This window comes from Poecile atricapillus, chromosome Z (assembly GCF_030490865.1).
Source record: "Poecile atricapillus isolate bPoeAtr1 chromosome Z, bPoeAtr1.hap1, whole genome shotgun sequence".
NCBI lineage: Eukaryota > Metazoa > Chordata > Aves > Passeriformes > Paridae > Poecile > Poecile atricapillus.
The window spans coordinates 102,962,220-102,979,145 of NC_081289.1; the positions used below are offsets into that span (position 1 = coordinate 102,962,220).

At 38.3% G+C, this 16,926-nt stretch overlaps 1 protein-coding gene across 11 annotated transcripts in view; it reads left to right on the plus strand.

Annotated features, from left to right (window-relative positions):
* Positions 1-16,926, plus strand: part of CDC42SE2 (CDC42 small effector 2) — an 81,142-nt gene that overhangs the window by 33,428 nt on the left and 30,788 nt on the right. For all 11 annotated transcript variants that reach the window (XM_058826990.1, XM_058826985.1, XM_058826991.1 and 8 more), the window contains one exon: positions 14,663-14,983. In XM_058826990.1, coding sequence (XP_058682973.1) covers positions 14,930-14,983 — 54 coding nt within the window. In that variant the 5' untranslated portion in view covers positions 14,663-14,929. The remainder of the gene's footprint in view (positions 1-14,662; positions 14,984-16,926) is intronic.

Genomic DNA, 16,926 nt, shown 5'->3' on the forward strand with positions numbered 1-16,926 from the left:
ATTAATTGATAAAAAAAATCTTGTGTTATTTAAACCCTCTTAGAAGATGTTGTATTTAGTAGCTGGCATGACTCAGCTTTGTGAATATCATGTTCTGCCTTCAGTGAATATAATTGTGTGATGTGAGTTTGGGATGGAATGCATTGGGAAAAAAATAATAGGGTGTTTCTGGTGCAAAATACACTTCAGCGCAAACAAAAATAATTTTTAAGAAAGAGAACTAACAGCAGATGCATGAGTACATCAAAGCCAGCTGGCTGAAGTACTTCTGCAGTCAGAATGAATGAATAAATGTAATTCAGGTGAATCAGATTGTGTTTATGGGGAGAAAAATAAAACCTTAGTAATCTACATATCCATCTGTTTTCCCCTTAAGATTTAAAAATGTCAGCTACCCTCACTGAGGGTGCTTGCAGAGGTACAGCCATGAGGCTGTAGCCTACCCCCACAGGGGTTGGAAAGTTGTGTGAGATCCCTGATCCTGAGGGGCTCACTTCGCAGGGTGAAGTCTGCAGCCAGCTGGGTGCTCAGTGGCTGCACCCTTAGCCACTAAATCTGCTCCTGTCTACCTGTTGATCTGATTATTGTCCCCTGCTGTCACACAGCCCAGATCTTAAGCAAACCAAACGCTTCTGTTTCACAGAAAACTTTGAAGCTAATGGTGAAACAGACACTACCAAAAAAGTTGTTGAGGGCAGGCAGGAGACCACGTGCTGAGTCCAGATGCATCCTGGAAAGTTTCTTTGGCTGTGTTCTGAGGAACAAAGCAGGAATTGTCCAGGTATAATGTCTCAGTCTTCTCATGCTTATTAATGTAATATACAGCAAATACTTGGCATCACAGAGAACAGAGGATTCTTCAGTTAATAAATTATATTTTTCACAATTTATTTCATAGCATGGGGTTTTGACAGCTCAAGAAATTGAAGCTTGGTTGATTTTTTGTTTTTATGAAACAAATCCCAAAACTCAGAATGTAGAAGAGCATTTTTTTTATGCTATGAAGCATATTTAAACACATTTGTTTAGTAGGCTCTTGGATAAGATAGGACAGTTTGTGGCATGGGATAACCTGCAATTTATAAGTGTATTGTTGGCAGACTGAATTTACATCTATCAAATTATATCCTATTTGAGAATATGCCTGTTTTTTAAGAGGATGTTGCTTGTATTTTCTGTCTACAGAAATGTCTGTATGACAGTACAATTTTGAAGTTGTTAATATTACTAGGAGCTTACTGCTAAATTCAGATAGTGTCATCCTGTGGTTATTTGGCTTTTCACATTACCTATTTACTGGTATGGTGAGAAGCTAAGAATTGAGATATGTAAGATTTCTTCCATATTTAATGAACAAGTACTGTAAGTTGCTTATGGCTTTGTCAGCAGCTTTCAGTTTCAGGAGCTAAGATGAATCTGTTTAAAATATGAGCAAGGTAATTTAAAGCTTGTAGGAAAAATGACTTGTAGCTTTGACACATTAATTCTAAGTTTTCCTTTCCCTGGGTACCTGTCAGTGTAGGTAAGCCATACACTACTGTATATATGGGTGTTTCCTGTGAAAGTCAAACAGTTTGAGGATTGCAGTGGTTTAACACTGGCTGTAGAACTCCAGGTGAGTTTTACTCTGGCACTGAGATATTATCCACAGGATGTTTCCCAAATGGACACTTTTAACAGTGATGGCCTTTCTGTGGGTACACAGGGAACACAAGCCAGTGTTCCTTGGCAAGATAGGCAGCCCATTTCTGAGGAGACCATCTAGTTTCCTTTGGGTTCAGATTGCAGAACAGCAGTAACTGTTCTGCTGAGAATACATACTTTGTTAGAATGTTTATGGAACATTTTGAAACTCCCTTTTTTGTATAGCCCTTTGTTTCATAACTAGGTCAGTAATTCTGGTATCTTCAATGAAATTGCATTGAAGTGTTGAAAATTTGTGCACCATGTGTTTTTGTCTTAAGTTGACTATATGTACTTCGTTATTCTTCTACATATGTAGGAAAGATGGCATAGTGTCTTTTGGGCTTAAAACTGGACATGTCTACCTGGTTTCCTATTTTATTTTTCTAAATTTTAATAACTTATGATTGAACTTAATTTGATAAAGTCGTTCATATTGTGTGGTGTATAAAATGCCATGTGGCAGATGAACTAAGAGAAGTCATGATTATAATGTTAACTAAAAGGCTTTTGTTAGTGATTACATGGAGACCAAATTACTATTAATCAATGGCTGAATGGAAATTAAATGGTAATCAATTAAGTAGTAGTTGAATGCAAAGTAAGAAGTGATTTAACCCAATTTTCAAGAAAAGTGAGAAGGACTGGTAACTGCAGGCCTGTCAGTCTCACTTCAGTACGTGGTATGGGAGTTACTGAAAAACATCTTAAGGACAATCTGCAGTCATTGGTCACAACCAGCATGAGTTCATGAGGGGATCTGTTTGCCAAACTTAATTTTCTTTTACAAGGTAACCTACCCAGTTGACCTAGAGAACCCAGTTGATGTAATCTTTTTGCATTTCTGTGAAGTTTTTGATGCTGTATCTCTCAGGACCCTTCTGAAGAAAATGTCCAGCACTCAGCTGGATAAACACTTCATGTGATGGGTGAGCAGCTGGCTCATGGGTCAGGCGCAAAGGGTTACAGTGGATGGAGTGACATCAGACTGGTCACCTGTCACTGGTGAGGTTCCACAGGGCTCCATCTAAGGAACAGTGCACTTAAGTGTTTTTAAAAATGGTCTGAATGCAGATATTGAGTAAATTGTGTTATATGAAGTAACTTTATCAATTATATTAGAAGGAGCTGTGGACTCCCTTGAGGGTGAAGAGGCCCTGCAGAGAGATCAGGATAGATGAGGGACCTGTGCAATCACCAGCCACATGAAACATAAAATGAGCAAATGCCAGATTCTGTATCTGATCCAAAGTAATACTGCTTGAATATACAAGCTAGAGAGCAAGAGTCTGAAAAGCAGCCATCCAGAAAGAGAGTTGGAAAGAGATCTGGGGCTTGGTTTTATGGCAAGTTGAACATGAACATGAGCCAGCAGTGCCCTGGCAGCCAGGAGGGCCAGTTGTATGCTGGGGGCATCAGGCACAGCGTCACAGCTGGGCGAGGGAGGGGATTGTCCTGCTGTGCTCTGAGCTGGGGCAGCCTCACCTCCAGTGCTGGGGCAGTTCTGAGTGCCACAGTTTAAGGACATAAAGCTGTTAGAGAGTGAAGGTGCCCAAGATGGTGGTAGGTCCTGAGAGCAAGAATTCCGAAGAGTAGTTAGGATGATTTGGTTTGTTCAGCTTGGAGAAGATAAGGCTGAGGGAGTGACCCCATCACAGTGAGCTCAGGCTGGTTCTGTTAGCTTGTGGTAAGACATGGCCTAGATTCCTTCGTTCCTGTGAAGATATGGCCTAGCAGAATTCTGCACAGCAGGACTGACTTCAGTCAAACCTTCTTGTTGATGATGTCTGAAAGTATTCTTGACTCAGAGTGGGTTCATGCATCACAGACTTGCCAAACAGCAAACTTGAGCTCCAACCAAAAAATTAGTAAGCGTCTGTCTGTCACAAAATTAAAGTCAATGAGGATTTTTAAGATTTTGTTTGTGGTTACATTTTTTTCATACTCTGTGGAGGTAAACATTTTTATCAGTGTAGGCAGCAAGAGCTCTCTGTGCTCAAGTACTTATTTTAAAGAGCAAAGCAAATACTCAAATTCAACTCAATATTAAGGATCATTTGCAGTGAATTTCAGTTTGGGAAAGGGAGAAGCATAGAGCAGTAGTTCCTTTAATTAATATGCATTATGTGGATCAAGCTGAAATTTGAAGACAGTCACAAAAGAAGATATTTTGCGAATTACAGTATTTCTTCTATAATAAACAAGCCTGTGTAGATACTGGTGTTATTGCTTGTAATGAGGTATAACTCTGTGCATGTGTAATGTCTTAGTGCAAGCAACTGTGTGTATAAAAAATCCGAAGAGTTTCTGATTTTTCTCCCTTTTCTGGATTTCATTCTCTTTTGAAAAATGAGTGTTCCTTCCAGCAAAAAAACAAAATATGCTGTTGACCTGAAAAATGTTATTTCATACTGACTGCAACTCTAATATATTAATTTTTTATTTTTTTTTTTTACTTTTTTTTTACCAGGTGCTCCTAGAAACTTTTTTTCCATTTGTAGTTGTTCTCCTTAGTATAGGCAGGCTGTCTGAAGTCTTCAGAGGTAAAAGCTTATTAGCTTTCTGGTTGGTGGTTTTCATGCTTGATGGATATAGCATGAGAGCCTTAGCCATAGGAATTAAATACTTTATGATTGCTACAGTTGCTAATTGTAGGTTATGTGTGTGGCTTTGTATGGACATGTGCATGTGCATGCACTCACAGTATTTAGCAGGTTTCTTGTGTGTAGAAGTGGCTGAGAGGGGTTTTCTGTGCTGTGGAGGCATAGAAGCTCTGTGTGTGTGCTTCTCAGGAGCTGTATTTCAGTTCATTGTTTTCTTTGCACTTGTTTAAGTGTTGCAGAATTAGGACACTCTTATACGCATTATGACATGCTTACATTATGGTACTTGGACCAGATTTCTTTGTTGCTATAGGTATGTCTGGATTTTCCTTTCCATTAAGTGACTTAAGAAATGTCTCAAGGCAGGGGAAAAAAACCATTTATTGCTGTACACTTCTAGAAAAAGATGAAACCTGACCCTCCTGTCTAGGCATCGCTTTGTTCTGTGTGTTACACATTAATGTGCTAGTTAATCTCTGGCTATTGATGGAGAATAGGAAAAAGCCAAGCATTGTACCAGTTTTCTTCTTCTCCACATGGTCTGGTCTGAAACTACATGTAATGCTATGGCAAGGATTTTTACATGGATGCAGGTTTCTGACTAGAGCATTCTTTGGTACTTGCCTTGTGTGGGTCTACTGGTGCTGTTCCCCATGCTTTAGCACAAAATCTAAACAGGCCCAGTTAGCATTTGCCACCTCTCACAAGTTCTAAAATTTCTGTCTCTGCCGTATGTCCCAGTTACATCCTGCTTTTTCTGCCGAACTTGGTTGGCATTTCTGCTCTGTTTTCTGTCTGAAGATGGACTCCATGTAAAATAAACCAAGTGTTTAATATACTGTTCTCAAGTGTCTAGTCAGGAAAAACTGATACCACCTCAGACCAGTCAAAGCTTAATTTTGACTTGTGTATGTGTGGTTCTTGTGTGAGTGCTCTTCAAATGAGCAGACAGTAACAGTGGTAGAAGTTGAAGCCAACAGATGTCACCTGTATTAAGCTGCAGGGTGGTCATTTAAATGAGTTCTGAAAGTACAGTACACTGGGCAGTAACAAGAGAATGTTATGCTTCTTGGGAACCACTACAGTTGAAAAACAGGACTGCACAAACTCACAGGCCTCTGCCTATAACTTCAGTGAGTATCTTCTCCAGAGGTCCTAAATAGCACTTCTACTCTAGAGTGAAGTTTGCATTGGTGCCTTGAGAAGGCTGACCTAGAACAGAGGCTAGACAGAGTTAAGAATAAAGTAGGTATTTATTAAAAAACCTTAAAGGATACACCTTGGGCAGTTACAAGAGCCTGGCCAGGGCTACACCCAAGATGGACCCAAAGTGGTCACAAAATGGATCACTGGTCACAAGGTTTCACATTTTTATAAGTTTTGGTCCATCTGCATATTGGGGTTAATTCATATTAATATTAATCATAGCTTCAGATTGTGAAGTCCCATTCTTCTTGTTTGATCTCTTCAGTCCACCTTCAGTTGTTCATGGTTTTGGGCCTGAAACGTGTAATGATTGTCCTTGGTATTAAGCCAGAAAAGGAATTGTTTTGTCTGCCTACTTTGTGAAGAGAGTTCACTAACACTTAATATGACACTCAAAACTACATACCTAGGCAGCACAGAATATGAAAAATACAAAACCTAAAACTTAAGGCATCAGTATCTTTGAAAATGTGATTTGTCTTTTAAGCCATCTCCCATGTGTCTACATGTGGATGCATACAGAGAGTTCAAGTTATCTAAATGAGCTAATATTAAAGAAATTATAAAAGGGTTAGAGAATCAATATTAATAACTGATAAGGCCTTAAATGATAGCAGATTAAAAATCTGCACTCCTGTCACACTTTGAACCAAAACCTACTTCTGTTTTGTTTGCAAGCTGTGGAACTGAAAGTTTAAGCAGAGACATCTCACTGATGCACGATGCACTCCTCCCATTTGAAGCACGTGTTGTCACATGCCAAGGAGGACTTAAACAGAGATGATTCATCTGGCTTTTCAGATGGCCATGTGTGAATCCTGGCTATTTTCATGGGGTGAAATTTCAGAGTGAAATTGACTTACCCAATCCCATAAAATGTGAAACTGCCTTTGCTTACTGCACTTGGTCTCGTAATTGTTTTGTACTTGAGTGGGAGATAAAGAAGTGATGTCCAGGTATTAGATAAATTACTTGTAAGTAGAATTGCCTTGTTAAGGTTTAGTCTTTGACGTTTTTCTGTGATCTCAGACCCATGGGGAGGTTGACAGAACTTGGAGAGAAGAATGTTCTGCTGATAGTGGACAAAAACAAAGCAGAATTTATGTGCCACAAGGACTTTTGGCACAACTCCTAAGATAAGGAAGAAACTAATAAAACAAACACAGCAACTGTGCTGAGACCAGCTCCAACTGGGTAGAAAGTAATTCTGGCAGAGGGAGACAGGGACCACCAACTAAAGAAACCTACTGACTCAGGAGAAGGTCTGAGCATGTGGACTACTTAGCATGAGAATCATTTAACCAGCAGAAGGTGTAATACCAATTAAAGAGAACTGTGTAACTTGTAGCCAATGAACTGTGGTTTCTTCATTTGCTGAAATGTATAAATGGTGTAAAGTTTTGATGATCTGTGAGCCAGCCTTTTGTGGGTTGCCACCTATCTCATACTTTGCACAAATTAAAATAAAAAAAAATAGAAATCTCTTGTCTCGGTGTGTAAATTGGCGTTCTGCACCAGGCATTTGGGACAACACAAGTAACAGCAATAATTTACTGAAGTGCATTAAAAAGTCTTTAGGTACAACATCAGACTTGTATTGCAGTGCTGTTTTACAATGGCTGGTTAAAATCTGCAGTAGTGGTGCCATAGTGATATATTTTTTGACATGAAACACTGTACTGTTAAGAGTTTGCCTCTGTGAACTCTTGCACTTTTAATGATCCTTTTCTTCTCTTGTTCATGCTTACTCCTTTCCTCTGTCCAAAACTTCCCTTGGAAATTGCTTTGATGTGTTACTTTCCTGTGGAAAAAAAACCCACATTATAAATGCTGTGAGTAATGTTTTTTATCTATTGTCATACTAGTAACATGTGAGGGTCCCTTCAGTATCTTGTATAGTCTGCCATGTGATATGAGCCTAGACTGTTCCATTCTCTCTAATGCTGCACTCTTTTTAAAATTATGGTCTCCCTGGATGCCAATGTTGAGGATGCCCCATCATTACTGTTGAAGTAATAGCTGGGCATTCTTCAGGAAGGTTAGTTTGTTTGGGGGTTTCTTTCTTTCCATTCTTTACAGAAGTGGTATGTTGTTGATGGTTTGCCTTGAACCATTACTTTGCCCTTTTTATTTTTTAATTCCATGACTGGTATTACCTGTTAGAAGTAACAAGAAGGTAGGCTGAAAAAAGCATTGTTTTTCCTTCTACAGGACTTGCCACTTAAGAATAAAATGTTACTGACCAATTAAAACTTTGTCTAACAGCATTTTTTTAAATGCAAATAGGGAGTCAGTATGAAATCAGATTTTCTAAAGCACAGGAGTGAATTCTCAAAGGCTTTTTACTTGTTCTTAGATAACTGTTTTTGGAGGTAGGCCAAAATATGCCTAGACTGTCTTAGGTAGGAAAGAACATATTTATTAAGTCTTTGGTTTGCCTTCATGTTATTTAGTAAAAAGTTGTGGATGATTAGTTTTCTATTAGTCTCTCTGTATTTTCATAGTGCAGAACTTTTAGATGGGCATGTAAGTATGGGGAATAGTATGAGCTGTGAATTGGCTGTTTCAGAAAGATGCATTGAGCTCATATGTATCAAAAGTAGTTATTAATTAAAGACAGGAGGAAGCTTTGCAATGGAACTGGATATGAAGAACTTCCTTGTCACGAGGTGATGCTGTCTCATTTGTTGGCTCTGTGCACTAAACAGTGAGGGCCTTTCAAGGGCTGGATCCCTTGTAATAAATAAGTGTAACTAAAGGGCTACAGAGTAAAATTCAGGCAATTGCTGAGTTGCTGATGGGAGTGTAAAAAAAAAAAAAAAAGTAAAAATGTTTAAAGGCTTTCTGCTTTAGGGTCAGAGCTGGCACTTGCAAATGTGATTACTGTCACACTTGGTGAGCTGTTCTTTCCTTGAGAGAATTGTGTGCTTTTCTGCTGTCCCCTTCTTTACAGCTCCCTCTCATGCCATCAGCAGCCTGATAAAGAAAACCTAGTTCTCCTTAGAAACTTGCTGTGGTTTCCTTCCTGTATCTTTTGCTGTCATTCCATGTATTATTCCAGGTGGGTACATTTATTGCAGTGGAGCTTGTGATGGGTAACTACAAAGTGAAAGCACAAAAACTGGAGGTGTTCCAGTGAAGCATGTGATTGTTCCTAAAGTTAGACTCTGTACTATTACCAACAACAACAATTAAAAACAGTTATTCCATCTGTCTTTAAGTAAGCTGTAAATAGTATCTTCATCCTATTCCCCTGTTTTCATCAGTCTTTCAAACATTTACCTTGGAAGCAAATTGCTCTTATGATAAGTAATTGTTTATGGCCATTCATTTGTGTTGCGCTTGATGTGATGTACAACCTGTTTCAAAGTTGATTAAGGAAATACACTAATGAAAACTCTTTGAGTATTAATAGGGGGAAAAAATAAGAGTTGACTCCAAATGGCCAATAATCCCAAAATAAAGCCCCATAGTCTTACTGCTTTAGTAATAATGTGCAAAACTGTATTACAAATTACTTTTTACAGGGTCAAATATGTATTCAGGGTTCAAAAATGTACAAGAATGTCTTAACTCAGACTTTGAAGAAGATTGTTAAATGAATTGAAACTAAACCCTAAGGCACTTGGGAGGCACTAAGGCAGGACTAATATGGGAAGATTATGAGGAAATGAAAAAAGGATTTCAGCCTGAGTTCAGGCTATGTTGATATTGAATGTTGTCCTTTGTGTGGCAAGAATTACTTGGAGCTCAAGTTTCTCAGGATTTGAAAGTGCAAAACATAATTGCTGCATTAAAATCAGTGTCAAAGTGCCCAGAAGTGTCTGTTCTTGTCATGGGGAATGGAGGAAGAGTGCTTCTGTAAGTTCAGTGCCATGTTGAGATAAAGTTTTTGATACAAAATTCCTGAATGGAGGCAACTTTCTCTCTGGTGTCTTTGTTTCAAACCTCTTGCTTCTTGTAGACTGTTTTATTTCAAGTAATGAGGCTGGCAAATGAATAAACACTTTTCACTTCCTTTGAGAGCTGGAGAGTGTTGTCCGGTTGCTACAGCATACACGTAAGTGTACATGAAGTGTGCACAAGCAGAGCCTCTCTCCTGGTTTGGACACACCTTAGTCCTTTCCTCCCCTCATTTCAGGTTGCCACATGACTTTATTTATCATCAAGGGGAAATAGTGTGGCTACAATAGAAAATTAAAGTGCAAAGTGTGAAAGAAGTCTTAAAAATACACTCAGAAATGATAATTTTCTACTTACAGCTTGCAGGATTGAAGGAAATTATAGCTTTTCAAAGGCTTTAAGGCAAAAAAAAAAAACCAAATCAAAATACCCATGTATTTCATGGGATGAATCTCCTATAGTAAGAATAGCTGTAAAGTTTTTTTATATTAAGTACTTGAGACTAGAATTCTAGTAGTGGTCATGACGTTGTGCCTACATGTGCTTATTATGGCCCATCACGTTGTGTCGTGACATACTGTGGCATGGCATGATTTTTGTTCATGACTTACTTTTTTTTTTTTTTTTTTACTCATTTTTTCCCCATTCTCCTTAAATAGTAGTCTGAGCTTTGGAGCAAGCCTAGTTAAATTCAGATGCTAACACCTGTATTTTATTTTTACTCTTCCTGTGGTTTTATTTGCTTCAAGTGATTGTCAAAGAACGTTGTTACCACATTTCCTGTTTAAAGCCACAGTGAACAGTATACAGTCAAAGGATATAGAAAGTTCACCCTTAAAAGGAACTATAGAGATGCCTTTAAAAAGAGCAGGCTGTTCTCAAGCTGTATAATTAATAAGTAGTTTTATTCTAACTGACTCTTCACAGTGTAGTGCATATTCCTGTTTGGATCAGTTACAGTAAATGCTGTCTAACCTGCTCTATATCAATAAATGTGAAAAGCTCAGAGGGAAGATTGACTTCTTGGTTTATCTTTCCTCCTCTACTGCTCTGTATATTTCTCACATAAAAGCTAATACTGCTCTAGTAAGAAAAATGGATGATACTGTAATAAAATGTACTTCGCCCACTATTCATTAATGCAATGCTTGCGCCTACTGCCTTTATGACTGGTATTTAACAATAAGCAGTAGTTTTGGTTTTTGCATGAGACCAGCCACTGTGGAATAAACCTTGGAGCAACAAAAATTACCTTGTTGGTGTTTCACTTTAATTTTTAAACAATATATTATTTTTAAAATCTTGATTTCTTAATACTTAGAATTTTTATAAATGTTTTGAAATTGATATCATAACTAAGGTATAAAAGCCTTAAGATGCAACAAAATTGCATGATAATCCTGTTTTTGTAATGTGAGTCATTAAGTGCACTCTGAATTGCATTCAGAGTTCAGAATCATTACTCTGATAAATTTCTGGTTCAGACAGAGGAATTGTCTTGTCTTTCTAGTATGAGCTCTACGTTGTTCTGCCACTCTGAGCCTCATAAACTGGGCAAAGAGTGAAGCCAGAGGGTGGCAGAGCTGTTAGCGTGCAGTGCGTTCCTCAGCCTCTGTTGTGCTCTTCATCCGGCAGGTCTGCGCAGACAGACGCAGCAGTGCTGCAAGCAGTGCCAAGTTAGGGTGAGACACTGGCACAGGTTGCCTAGAGTTGTGAATGCTCCGTCCCTCACAGTGTTCCAGGCCAGGTTGGATAGGGCCCTGAGAAACCTGGGCTGGTGGAAGGTGTGCCCATGGAAGTGAGGCTGGAACAAGATGATCTGTGAAGTTCATTTCAACCCAGGTCATTCTGTGGTTCTGTGACTTAAATCTTAATCGTATGAAAAAGCAGAGAACTAGATGTGAAATATTATGTTTTCATATATGTTTTCATATGTTTTGAGACCTCATTAATTGCAGCTAGGTTTGGGGTGCAGTTCAAGCTTTGCAGGAACAATTTCCCATGAGATTGCTAGTGTGCTGATATTACATAATTACCCGACTAGAAGCTGTAAGCCACTATGAGGCTTTTGCTTTCCTTCTTTCTTCATAACCAGTAATTTGGAAAAGAAGAGCAGAATTTTCCTGTTTCAACCTGTTCTTTAAACAAACAACTGGTAGTGTAGCAGAAATTCTAGTGTGTTGCTACCAACATCACAGCACCAATACACCTTTTTGCTTTCAGCTTAATTGCTTTTTCTTTTCATGTTGGTGCAACAGATTTATACCTGATATTTATATTAATTTGATCCCTGTAAAAATCTTTTGTTTAGCAGACTGGGAAGGCATATGAAATTCCAGAGCTCTAACAAATACTGCTAAGCATTTGTTTGCCTTTTAAGAGGTTCAGTTAATGTCGGTTTCTCCAGACGCGCTGATGTGTCAACTGTGTGTTTTAATTAAAAGTCCACAGATTGAAAAAGTGTTAGTGATTGCAGAACCACCAAACCAAAGGCAAATGTAGCACTTCACAGGCTATAGAACTAAAAATGTCTTTTTAAGAATAAACATATAATCAGAGAGTATTATTGACAATCTTTAGCTTGGCTTTGTCATTCAAAAGCTTTAGATCTAAGGCAGGAAGTCAGTTTTGACTGTCCTGGACGTAACAAGTCCTGCATGCAGAGAGTGGCTGTGTAGAGCAAGACTCCTGCACCCTTGGGTATTCTGTAACCAGGAAGAGCTTTCCAGGCTCACAGGTGCCCACAGAAGCCCTTCAGGTTTGTTCCCAGGGCTTCAGCACAGCGCTTGAGGCTGCAGTGAGCTGAAGGAGTGTGCCAGCTATCAGTGAACAAACATAGAGGCAGATCAACAAAAGGAATCTCCCTGCCCTTCAGTGCATGTCTTCTGTACTTGGTTATAATAGACAGATCAAAGTTAACCCTCCGTGAGAACAACAATTTGATATGTGAGTTACAGACTTAGTCACCAGGAGGTTGTGAGGAGGCAGCAAGTGTCATAATTTTAGGAGTCACAAATCAGAATACTGAGACACTTGCAGAGCAGGAAAAGCCCAATGCAAAATACCCATTTCTTGCTCTATCAGATTGCAGTATGTCAAACTTAAAAATGCTATCTCTGAGTATTTGATTTCTCAGTTTTTCATGATCTGAACAACTAGTATTGGGGATGCATTGCTGTGTTTCAGAACAACTTCACACCTGTCTTAGACGTAAATCAACCAGGTCTTAAGGAGACATAAGCTGTACAGACACTGGACTAGAATTGTCAAATGTTAACATGCTTAGCAGGAATTAACTGTGTTTTACGTCTGATTTAGTAACATACTGAATCAAATTTAAAAAAGAATTGTGTAGCATGCAACTTCTGAGCCTGCGGAGAACAGCAGAGTATTTTTCTGTGAAGGTTTTCTTCATTACTCTTGCTATTCAAAGTTAATGAAATTTTCAGTCACCAGAATAATTGAGAAAATGGGTGAGAAGCCATCTAATTATGGGGTGAGAACTTCCTTAGAGACTTTTATTTTCATGCTTGGATTTCACACTACTGGTTGTTGAATCCTGTGTTTTATTGCAGTTGATTCATTCATGGGATTTAGATGGTGATCTTTAAGGCAAGAAAAATGTCTTTTAAGTAGTAAAAATATGTCATGTTAGCACTATTCTAAGTCGTTCTTTATTAAGTGCCTGACCAGAAAAAGGTTGTATAGAAGTATTTTTGTCAGAGCGGGGATTGTTTGCTTGTTTTGGTTTCTTTCTTGCCCTCAAGGAATCCTGTTTAATAAAATTGGTTTGTTTTATATGGTGTTAGCAATAGGATAACCTAGCAAAGCATATTCCCCCCCTTCATATTCTGATCTTTAAGCCAGGAATGCCATACAAAGCAGATAAGCCTAGTTTTGACACTGTCTATTGATATTTCAAAGCTAGGATGCTCGAGTACTTCAGCTGGGGTTTTGCTATTTAAATGTTACTGCAACATGCATTTATTTCTCAAAGAGCTTCAGTTAGTGTCTTAAAAGCTGAGACGTGTGAGAGCTTCCCAAAGGCTTTGGATATAGTATGGGAAAAGTTCTGCTGTATTCTTTTTGTGTGTGTTGTAGGCAGTAGTCCTGGGAAGTACCTGGCTGGTCTTGGCCCCACACAGTGCAGTGACTTGGCATGTATGCCAAGTGAATGAGGATCATCTTTGCTCATGTGCTTGGCATGTAGGGAACTAATAAAGGTGGTCGCAAAGGGGACCTGCTCTGCCACAGAACATGTGTGTATACATATATATACATATATATATATGTGTGTGTGTGTGTGTGTGCATAGTTTTGTGCATTGCATGGAGCCTCCAAACCACTTCATCCTGTGAGGAATTGCATAGGAATAATAATTGTGAAAATATCTGTGTGAGTGAAGATGCGGTTGTAGAAAGAATTATAAAGAAGTATGCCTGTAAAAACTTCTCAATATTTACTATCTCACTTTCTCTGGAAGTAAAGTTTATGATATGGGGCAAGATAAGTGAAGTCTCACAGGAATTTTTATTGCACTCCTACTGAAGGAAACCAGAATGGAGGTTTACTAACAAACATTATTTGAGCAAAGGAATGGTTGGAATCTGGAGCCTCATTTGTTCCACTTGAGGAGTTTTAGAGATTTAAGGAAACACTTTCAAGGTCTACAACTAATACCATATTTTGAAGTCAACTGTAAATTAAGCATTGGGTAGAAGAGGGTGGAAGGAAAATACATTGTGTTGACCAGATCCAGCCATTTTGCAAATTTTCCATATACAGAAATGTATTTGTTTCTTTGATATTTAGGACAGCATACCTTTGATTGACAATTGTGTAACAGGGTTGAGTTTAAATACCATTTAAATATCACACTGGGAATGGGCTGGGTAGCTTTTCCATTGAGAAATAGGACGTGTTAACAGGCATGATTCCCTAAGAAACATAAAGGGGTGTATGAGCAATTACCACTTTCTGAAATGACATCTGAAAGTTAGAAACAAACTGTGATGACTGCCAAAAGATTGGGCACCAGTTCTTGATATGAGTTAGTCTAACCAAAGCTGGAATGTAAGTTTCACATGGATTCATGGTATATACCACTTTTGGTAGTCACTGTAGAAAAAAGCACATGACTTGTTTGCTAATGCCTCTCCAAATCTGTGGTTCAGGGTATTACCAAGAAATCAGTGGTATGGGTGGCTAAGTTTGAGCTTTAGATCCTTTATCTTGTCTCTTTTTGATTAATGTACTTCTCTTTTCAGGTTCATGTAACGCTAGGGACCAAAGAAGCACACGTAATACTACTCTGGTGTGGGGATCAACCTTCTGGAAGAAGACACTGAAATAACTTTTTGCCTTCAAGTTCTTTGTACTGGGACTGACTTGTCTTGGGAGAAGAACTCAAGAGAAAAGATTTTCACATTGGAGCCATTAAAAATAAACCTGTTCAGAGAACTTACTACCTGCAGACAGACTTACAAAGATTGAGTCCTGCTTTTCATCCGTGTTCCCACTTCAGACTGTAAACAATGAGTGAGTTTTGGTTGTGTTTCAACTGCTGTATTGCAGAACAGCCACAGCCTGTAAGTATGAATATTGGCACTGGTTTGTTTTATATAATCAAGTAAATTTTCCCCTTTTTTTAGTTTTCTTATGTTACTTTTTTTTTTCAAGACTGTTTGGCCAAGCTTGAGAATTAAGCAATTAACTGATAGCCTGCCTTGATGGGAATCAAAAAAGTCTGTTCTAAACTGCTGTTACTTTCCTGTCCTTGAGAGCAAATAGGTCCAAGATCTTTGGAAGGAACCTATACTTGTTGGAATTGAAAAGGAGGGCAGGGAAAAGAGTAATGAGGATGTAAACTGTCATTCTAGAGTAAATACCTTCTTAGTGGAGATGTGTAAATGTCTTCACTTCTTTATGATTTAAGGTCTGCCTTTGAGCGTGGCTAGACAATGATGGCAAAAAGAAATTATTATGTTAAAAAGTCCAGAGTGAAATCCAGTCCTGCACCATCTTAACTAAAAAAAATTATTTCATCTTTAACTGTTCGGTTACTTTTAGATTAAATTCTAGAAGAGTGAAGGGATGCATTCATATTATAAATACTTTATTTTTGAATAGAATTTTAAGTGGCTGTTGTGTGAAAAAGTACATAGCAAACAGATTAAAGAAAATTTCAAAGTATATGTTAGTAAAACAGAAAATACAGAAATATTCATTGTTTTCATATATTTTTAAGTATCTTTGGAGTATGTTTCTGAGTCCAGTACTGTTGGAAGAAATTCTGCCTGCATGAAGGTGGAATTAACCAGGAATATGATTAGGACTGTGAGAAAGATGATTGTAGGGTGTGACATCCAGATCAAGCTAATTGAATATATAGAAATGACAGTGGTCATACAGTAGTTTTACAAATGTGTTAAAAAAAATCCAACAGTTACTGCTGGTAGTATTATAGCAACCAAGAAAAACTGAGAGTGAATAAAGAAACCTCATATTAATATGCTCAGCTGTAATATTTGGCTTTAGGAAAACCAAAGGATTGAAAAAAAGTGCCTCTCATTAGACACTGTCATTGCACAAAGCCTGAATGCCAGGCTGATGGCATACAAATATTGAAGTGTGACCATTAGCATTTTGAGCTAATGAGTGCAACTTTATCTCAAGCTTAGTCAAACAGTGTTGTAGGAGATGAACTCTGAGATAACAACATGGGAAGCTGTTGTTACCCTCCTCTCTTGCTTGAATACCACGCAATCCTTTAAAATGCTAGCTGTACCCATGTAGAGCCAAAGTTATTTGTCTCTGTTTTTGAACATAGATTTGAATAAGATGTGACAGTTCAAAATATTTCAGATAGAGAAATGTCATAATCTTTTGGGTTTTGAGAATACTGAGATCAGTCCTTACAAAATCTTTACTTGAGTTCTATGATCTGTTTAAGTCACTGCCCAATAAATCAACTATGTTAATACAGCGATGTGTGGGTAATGACTCATGAAGCAGGTGGAGATTGTATGTGGAAAGTGAAGGAAAGGAAACAACCCACTGTGTTTCTGCTGATATGGTGCTGTGCATGGGCTTGATAATTAAAACCATGCTTGTGTTTAAGATAATAATGGCATGCTGTTGAGCACTAATTTAGTTTCTGAAATGTGCCTTTCAGATGTTGTAGGAGTATTGCTTGTTACAAAGCACCAAAATTCTTCAGGATATGTCTCAGAAAGGGGAGATGTGTGCCCTTCTTGGCATGCTTGATGAAAGGCACTTAGTTGTCCTTTCCCTGGAGTTACTCATCTGATTTTGCTGTGTTGTATTGTACAGCCAGTGTTCTGCCATGCTTGGTTGCACTAAGTGGAGTGTTTAATCAGACACTTGTACCTCTGAATAAGTACAGGAATGTTTACCGTTTCTGACAAATAGCAAAGCATGTACTGTAAGTCTGAGGCAAGCTGATAAATGAGACAAGTGATAAGGAAGCAGTTTTCCGTGTCTCTGCAGGTGTTACATGATTGCATATTTG